This window comes from Primulina huaijiensis, chromosome 10, assembly GCF_012295235.1.
Source record: "Primulina huaijiensis isolate GDHJ02 chromosome 10, ASM1229523v2, whole genome shotgun sequence".
In the NCBI taxonomy this organism is placed as follows: Eukaryota; Viridiplantae; Streptophyta; class Magnoliopsida; order Lamiales; family Gesneriaceae; genus Primulina; species Primulina huaijiensis.
The window spans coordinates 16,946,588-16,956,062 of record NC_133315.1 but is presented as its reverse complement, the minus strand read 5'-3'; the positions used below and the strand labels follow the sequence as shown (position 1 = coordinate 16,956,062).

The 9,475-nt window shown below is 32.1% G+C and overlaps 1 protein-coding gene across 1 annotated transcript; it reads left to right on the top strand.

The window, feature by feature from the left end:
* Positions 1-7,203: 7,203 nt before the first annotated feature.
* LOC140986449 (ethylene-responsive transcription factor ERF011-like) lies at positions 7,204-7,954 on the top strand. Its single transcript, XM_073454705.1, has one exon. It carries the CDS (start codon positions 7,418-7,420, stop codon positions 7,913-7,915), a length of 498 nt encoding a protein of 165 aa, XP_073310806.1. The 5' UTR covers positions 7,204-7,417; the 3' UTR covers positions 7,916-7,954.
* The last annotated feature ends 1,521 nt before the right edge of the window (positions 7,955-9,475 follow it).

Here is a 9,475-nt window from a genome sequence, read left to right as displayed (position 1 = left end):
TATTATATACACCATATTATTACCATAAAATTATACAAATACATACATTTATTTTCTTGTACACCAACGGTCATAAACGGTAACAAAACGGCTAGTTTTTGCCCTATAAATATGATCTCACAAACACATTCAATCACTCCAACTTTCTCTTCTTCTCTAAAATTATTCTTCATCAAATTTTTGAAGAAAAAAGAAGATGGCTTTCACAAAGTTATTTTTAATTATTTTGGTTATAATACTCACGAATCTTGTACTTATCGGAGAATATCCTCCTCATGTGTTTTCTTTATTTTTACGAATGCTTGTATTTGTTGTTTATCCATTACTTTGTATTGCAATATTCATTAACTAATAAAATGCATCATAATTTTTTTAGTACAACCATGTCAAACTTGAAAAAGCTCGAATTTGTTGCACTCGACATTACGGGGAAAAATTATATGCCATGGACTCTCGATGTAGAAATGCATCTTGAGTCATTGGGTCTAAGCGAGACCATTAAAGAAAATGGTATATCTTCATCACAAGAAAAAGCAAAAGCTATAATATTTTTACGACGACACCTTGATGAAGGTTTAAAATGTGAATATCTCATCGAAAAAGATCCCATGGCTCTGTGGAAAGGATTAAAAGAGAGATTTGAACATATAAGGGAAGTTATACTTCCGACCGCCCGTGATGAATGGAATATGTTAAGATTCCAAGACTTTAAAAAAGTCAGTGATTACAATTCAGCGATGTATAGAATAATCTCGCAGTTAAAATTTTGTGGACATGAGGTTACAGAATCGGAAATGCTTGAAAAAACATTTTCCACGTTTCACGCATCAAATATAACACTACAGCAACAATATAGAGTGCGTGGATTTGCGAGATATTCTGAACTCATCGCCTGTCTTCTTGTGGCGGAAAAGAACAACGAGCTATTAATGAGAAATCATCAGTCCCGACCCACTGGATCAACAGCATTTCCAGAAGTAAATGCTGTAAGCAAAAATGAATTTAAACCTGGAAACCAAAATCAAATTCAAAGACAAGGTTTTGGTCGAGGTCGAGGTCGAGGTCGAGGTCGTGGACGTGGACGTGGACGAGGAAGTGGTCGTGGTCGTGGACGCGGCCGTGGTTTTGAAAATAATCGAGATAGTTATTTCTATAACTCATCTCAAAATAACGTCCCAAACCATCCACAGAAAAGGCATCAAGAAAACATGAGTGTTAATGAAAATCACTCGAAAAGATTTGAAAGTTCTTGTTTCAGATGCGGTACTCCAGGACATTGGTCTCGTATTTGTCGAGCCCCTGAGCATCTTTGCAAACTTTATAAAGAATCGATAAAGGGGAAAGAAAAGGAGACCAACTTCACTGAGCGAAGTGACCGTTTGAGTGATTCAACTCATTTTGATGCTGCTGATTTTATGAATGATTTCTCTGGAAATGATCAATATGTTGGTGGGATAGAAATGAACAATATTGATGCTGCAGATTTTCTCAATGATTTCTCTGAAAATGAACAATATAGTGGTAGAATATAAATGTACAATAATTTATTTTTCATGTATTTATATGATAATGTTTTATTGTACAATTATGATATGTGTTATATTTAAATATGTATTGTCATTAATTTTTTTTCATTGCATATTTTTTGAAGTTCAAATATGGAAAATGCTATGAGCAAAGCTGAAGTTTGCATACCCGATAGTGGTACAACGCACACTATCCTCCGAGATAAAAGATATTTCTTGGAACTAAAACCAACAAAAACAACGGTGAATACAATATCAGGTCCTGTAGACTTGATTAAAGGATGTGGTAAAGCACAATTTTTGTTACCTAATGGTACAAAATTTTTGATCAATGATGCTTTATATTCACCACAATCGAAAAGAAATTTGTTGAGTTTTAATGATATATATTCCCATGGGTATGATACTCAAACAATGAATGAAGGGAATGAGAAATATATGTGTCTTACCACATATAAATCAGGAAAGAAATATGTGATTGAAAAACTACCAATGCTCCCTACTGGATTGCATTATACACATATACGTCCCATTGAATCAAACATGGTAATTGATAATTCTTCAATATTAACCAATTGGCATGATCGATTAGGACATCCTGGTTCAACAATGATGCGAAGAATTATAGAAAATACACATGGTCATCCATTGAAAGACCAGAAGATCTTTCAGAATAATAAGTTTCAATGTAAAGCATGTTCTCTTGGAAAACTTATTATAAGACCATCACCAGCCAAAATCCAAACTGAATCACCAATGTTTCTTGAACGTATTCAGGGTGATATTTGTGGACCAATCCATCCACCATGTGGACCATTCAGATACTTTATGGTATTGATTGATGCCTCCAGCAGATGGTCACATGTATGTTTATTGTCAACTCGAAATGTTGCATTTGCAAGATTACTTGCTCAAATAATAAAATTGAGGAATCAATTTCCCGATTATACAATCAAGAAAATTAGACTTGATAATGCTGGTGAATTTACTTCCCAGACTTTCAATGATTATTGTATGTCTATGGGAATCATTGTTGAGCATCCTGTTGCTCATGTACATACTCAAAATGGATTGGCTGAATCATTGATTAAACGTCTGCAAATGATTGCTAGACCAATGATTATGAAAACAAAGCTCCCTATTTCTATATGGGGACATGCAATTTTACATGCTGCTTCATTAATTCGCATCAGACCAAGTGCATATCATAAATACTCCCCATTGCAGCTTGCATTTGGTAAAGAACCAGACATTTCTCATCTGAGAATTTTTGGATGTATGGTGTATGTGCCTATTGCACCACCTCAACGAAAGAAAATGGGACCTCAAAGAAAGATTGGAATTTATATTGGTTATGATAGTCCATCGATCATTCGATATCTTGAACCACAGACAGGCGACGTGTTCACAGCACGTTTTGCTGATTGTCATTTTAATGAGGAAATCTTCCCAATGTTAGGGGGAGAACAGAAACATACCGAAAAAGAAATTACATGGTATGTATCATCATTGTTACATCTGGATCCAAGAACAAAACAATGTGAAAAAGATGTACAGCAAATTGTGCACTTGCAAAGAATAGCAAATCAAATACCAGATGCATTTGCAGACACAAAAGGGGTAACTAAATCATATATACATGCTGCAAATGCCCCTGCTCGAATTGAAATTCCGAAGAAACAAATTGAAGATAGTCATGATGTCATTAAACGCCTGAAGCGTGGAAGGCCAGTTGGTTCCAAGGATAAAAATCCTCGAAAAAGAAAATTCATAGAGAAACACAATGATCACAAAATAGAGAATGATGTTCCTGAAGAAACACATAATGATCACAAAATAGAGAATGATGTTCCTGAAGAAACACATGATGATGAAAATGTTCTGTCAGAACCACAAACTGACGAGAATCATGAAATCTCTATCAATTATATTAATACTGGAAAAATATGGAACCGAAAAGATATAGAAGAAATTGATGATATATTTTCTTATAATGTGGCAATCGACATCATAAATGATAATGAAGATCATGAACCAAAATCTTTTGGTGAATGTAAAAATCGGTAGGATTGGATAAAGTGAAAAGATACCATCCATGTTGAATTGGATTCGCTAAATAAACGTAATGTTTTTGGACCTATAGTCCTTACACCTGAAGGTGTAAAACCTGTTGGATACAAATGGGTTTTTATTCGAAAGCGAAATGAGAAAAATGAAATAGTAAGATATAAAGCTCGACTTGTTGCACAAGGTTTTTCTCAAAGGCCTGGAATTGGTTATGAAGAAACGTATTCTCCCGTGATGGATGCAATTACGTTTTGGTATTTGATTAGCTTGGCAGTATCTGAAAATTTAGAAATGCGTCTTATGCATGTTGTTACAGCTTACTTATATGGATAACTTGATAGTAATATATATATGAAAATCCCTGAATGATTTAAGATGCCTGAAGCACAAAGTTCAAAACCCAGAGAATGCTATTATGTGAAATTACAAAGATCATTATATGGGTTAAAGCAATCTGGCCGAATGTGGTATAATCGGCTAAGTGATCATTTGGTGAAAAAAGGATATGTAACTAATTCAAGATGCCCTTGTGTTTTCATTAAGAAAACAACATCCGGATGCGTAATTATTGCTGTATATGTTGATGATTTAAACATCATTGGAACGAATAATGAAATTCATGAAGTTGTGTCATACTTGAAGGAAGAATTTGAAATGAAGGATCTTGGAAAAACCAAGTATTGTCTGGGTTTACAAATTGAACAAAAAGAATGTGGAATATTTGTTCACCAGAAAAATTATACAGAAAAGATCCTTAAACGTTTTAATATGGATAAATCAAATCCTTTAAGTACTCCAATGGTTGTTAGATCATTAAACATAGAAAAGGATCCATTCCGTCCATGTGAAGATGATGAAGATATTCTTGGTCCAGAAGTACCATATCTAAGTGCTATCGGTGCCCTTATGTATCTTACAAATTGTACAAGGCCTGATATATCTTTTGCCGTAAATTTATTGGCAAGATTTAGCACATATCCAACAAAGAGACATTGGAACGGAATTAAACATATATTCCGTTATCTACGAGGAACGACAGACTTGGGACTTTTGTATTCAAAAGATGCTAATCCAAGTATAATTGGTTATGCCGATGCTGGATACTTATCTGATCCACACAAAGCACGTTCTCAAACTGGATATGTATTTACTCGTGGAGGCACTGCAATTTCTTGGCGTTCACAGAAACAAACACTTGTAACAACTTCATCAAATCATGCCGAGATTATTGCACTACATGAAGCAAGCCGTGAATGTGTGTGGTTAAAATCAATGACTCAACATATCCAAATCTCATGCGGATTATCATTCGACGAGAAGCCTGTGATACTATATGAAGATAATGCTGCATGTGTTGCTCAAATGAAAGAAGGATACATAAAAAGCGACAGAACTAAACATATTCCTCCTAAGTTCTTCGCATTCACCAAGGAGCTTGAGAAGAATAAATGTATTGATGTTCGTCACATTCAATCAAGTGAAAACTCATCAGATCTCTTCACAAAGGCACTTCCTACGACAATATTCAGAAAGCACATATATAATATTGGGATGCGCAATCTACGAAATCTGTGAAGAATTGTTCGTGTCAACATGAGGGGGAGTTTACGTGACTGCACTCTTTTTTCCTTACTATGGTTTTTATCCCAATGGGTTTTTCCTAGTAAGGTTTTTAACGAGGCATTATAAAAACACGTAATAAAGACAATCATTATGATCATCATCACAAGGGGGAGTGTTGAAAAATAATATTTAAAATATGTGTATTGAATTTTTGAATGTTGAATTTTTGAATGTTGAAAATTAGGTAAAATTAGGTGTTGAATATTGAAATTTGTGTGTGATGATGAATGTAATGATGTAATTTATTTTTGGATTATTTGTAAAAATTTTCTATAAATAGATCTCTCATTTGTGAAGAAAATCACAATTGAGTTGAGAGAAAAATATTATAAAGTGTGTAGTGTGATAATTTTGAGAGTTTGAGATTTTTACTTTTTACCGTAAATTTTTACTTTTTCACAACAATACAAACTATTTATCGGGTATTTTTGGAAAGATAAGTGTTTTAATTTTCGTTTTTCCCCTTGTTTGTACGTAATTGAAAGAAAAAAAATTGGAACAAAAAGTAAGGATTGTAAAATGAAATTTTTTTTTTTTTGAGGAAAAACCCATGTTATTTAACTAAGGGTTAAAAATATTTTTATAGGTAGAAGAAAAAACAATTTTCTATTTTCTGAAATAAATTAAAATAACATAATTAAGTAGTATTTTTTAATAACTTGTTTTTAAAATTAAAATTTATATTTATAAATATTTAGTTTTTTTTTGAGAGAATTTATAAATATTTAGTTAGAAATATATAAAAGGATATTTACAATTAATCAAGTGTGAAAAATTGAAAATATGTGATAAACATAAAAAAGGTCAGGCATAGTAAAATTATTAAAATACGAAGCATAATATAGTATTTTTATATAATTTAAAAAATAAAAGAAAATGGGATGGTTCAATAAAACAGGCAGGAATAGCTCAATATATCTATGTTATTCTATGTTATATTATTAAGTTTGAGACATTTAGAATAACTAACTTTTGGTGTCATGTTCTATATTAGTAATTATATATATTAATAAAGTATTAAAATTTTAATGCAAGCTATATGTAGTTCAGTGGATAAAATATTTTTTTTTTATGCATTAAGTTGTAGGTTCAATTCCTACTTGGGTCTTTTTTTATTTCTTTTTTTTTATTTATTTTTTAATTCATATATCAAAATTGCATTATAGTCCCTAACTATTTCTTATAATTATATTTTGATACTCATTTAATTTTAAACTAAATGAATTATAAAAAAATGTTGTTTGCGTCGATACACTAATAATAATAAAACATGCAAGAAAGGTTCTAAAACCGCGAAGCACGTGGAAGCGTGGTAATGAAGTTTCAAAATATTTAAAGTTAAACGATATTAATCTAAGTTTAAGGGTAAGAAAGTGTTTTTAATTTAAATTATAATTTTATTTATCTAAAAATAAATAAATAAAGTAAATAATTCATAAATATTATAAATTTAAGTGCGATGTATTACATTTTTTGTCGGATTCTAATTCAACATACTCTATAATTCATTTCATCTATCATATAATTAAATACAAACTCAATTTCATTGTATTGGTTTGAAATATTAGCATTAACATCCCTTGTAAGTTGTAAAATGACAATATAACCATCTAAAATTGTATGTTTCTAATTGTGTAATTTCTAATTTATGTTTTTCTTCTAATTAATCAATCTCGTTTTAGGAAAAAAGTCACGCTCGAGCGTTATTAAGCGTATTTAATGACGTTTAATATGATCAATTTATGTTTAAATGTTTTTAAAAAGAAAATATTTATGCAAGTTTCGAGCTTAAACGAAATTTAATTAAACTATTTAGAACACTCACAGGAATGATGAAATCTTTAGTAAAATACATAAAATAAAAAAGATAACTTCTTTTGTAGAATTAGCCAAAAAAAAAAAAAAATTGTAAATATAATTAAATATTAACTATATAATATAAATGTATATTTTATACATACATGTCGGCGTGTATCGGTGTATATATATGTATGTGTATGTATGTATCGACTTTGCCTATGAAATTTGGTTTCAACGAGGAAGAAATAATAGAACACTAAAAAAAAAAGCTGCGATCTGTAAAGCCTCGCACATGCCTCTCACTTCTTTCTGTACTTTTTTGAGACAATTTCTATTACTTGTAGAGGCGCTGCTAACGAGTTTGGTGCTATCATTCGAGAGATTTTAGTTTCCAAAGAGCGATGGACTCCGCCGGCGGCGGCGGCGGCTGTGCAGTCAAAGCTGTGACCCGGAGGCGGAGCGAGAAGCCATACAAGGGCGTAAGGAGGCGGAAGTGGGGCAAGTGGGTGGCGGAGATTAGGGAGCCCAACAAGCGATCAAGAATCTGGCTCGGTTCTTACAACACCGCCGAGGCGGCGGCGCGGGCTTACGACACCGCCGTGTATTATCTCCGGGGGCCGACGGCGAAATTCAATTTCCCGGATGAGATCATCTGCTGCGCGCTTAAAGACCTCTCTGCCGACTCCATACGGAAGAAGGCGGCGGAGGTGGGAGCCAGATTCGACGCACTCCGGACCAACACATTGGCCGATAGCGCCGCCAATGAGGAGGAGCGTGCAGATCAATCACTGAAACCGTGTTGGTTTCAAGAACAGATTGATCTGAACAAAAGGCCGGAGCTGGAAGACCCCACCATTGATGATGGTGGATGGGATTTCGAAGTGAAACGACATTTATAAAATAATATAATATGATATAATTTCATTTGTAAAATCTCTACTGATATTATATTTTTAATTAATTATCCTCTCCATCTAATAATAATATAAAATTTTGTCCTTGGTACACAACGTCACATGCGCATCATAGTTTTGCAGCCGCTTGCTGTTAAATTTATCTTGTTTTTTGGATAAGAGCAAAGGTGAGTTGGATATGTTTTGTATCCACATAAATCCCATATTTGATCAATAGGATTTTATATAAATTTATTGTCATAAATATAATATTTATTTCCGATGAAAATTTGTCTCGCTCAAAAATATCCAAAACCAAACAAAAATTTATTTCCACTTCTTGTGTTGTGTTTTAAACTCTTTGAATCCTAATGTCTTTTATTGGACAAAACTCAACATAAAACATTTAAAATATATAATATTAATATATAATATCTGAATATCAATTGTTGCAATGTTAATTTTTTATTTTTGAGTATTTTAATATATATAACAAATATTGTTATTAATTATACTTTTGTCTTTTCGGATAAAAATAAGTTCAAAACATTGAAGACAATTAATGATTGAATGGAGGCGGTAAGTGTTGGAGCCAAGTTGGGGTGGTGGAGTTAGGGACTGGGTCAGCAATTGCTCGAGTTGGTGTTACATGTGGCCAAGTTAGTTACACTAATAATAATAAAGTATCACTTCTTTGTCATAATTTAATTCATACATATTTTGAAATATTTGCATCCTTCCTTCAACACCCACAAAATCTTATTACTATATCAGCAGCTAGCTCACCCTATGTTCCTCATGTCTTAATTAACCTTTTTGTTTCTCCGCGTCATATATAACGACTCATGTTCATATTTGTAATAATAAATAATATTTTTTTCAAATAAAAGAAATATTTTCACAAGATCAAAGAAATGGACGGTTGTGGGCACCGTGGCGGCAGAAGTGGCGGAAGAGAATAGAAAGGAGGTCCCAATTCATTTCAAATCACTTTCCCTTTGTTTACACTATTCAAACAAATTCGATCTCACACATGAAATTGAAGNTTGAGGATTTGCATGTGATGGAATATATCTACTTTCACATAGGATAATGTTATTTTAACTTACAATGTCGACTATATTAATGAAAGATTAATTATTTGATAGAAAGCATTTTCTTTGATGTGAGTTATGCAATATAAAGACAATTGAATCAGTTGTGATTTATTCTATTGAGATTTTAAATAAATATTAATATAACATTACTTTAATTGTGAGTATATTATAAATTTCAAAATATAACAAATTAAATTTAAAAGTTACATCACCTTTTATATAATATTTATTTTTTTAATAATTATTTATCTTGCATCAATCAAAATCAAATCGATGTATCCTAGTAATATCGGAACCCAAGATGACGTACCGACTATTTCCGATTTGGTTTTGGCAGCTTGATTTTATATCAGATAAATCGGTATCCAACTCACGCATGTCCGAAAGTGACGCGATGATATTTTTAGCTAAGTTTTGAAGTTAAAAGATAAGATCATAATATCGAGATTAATAATATAATATAATATAT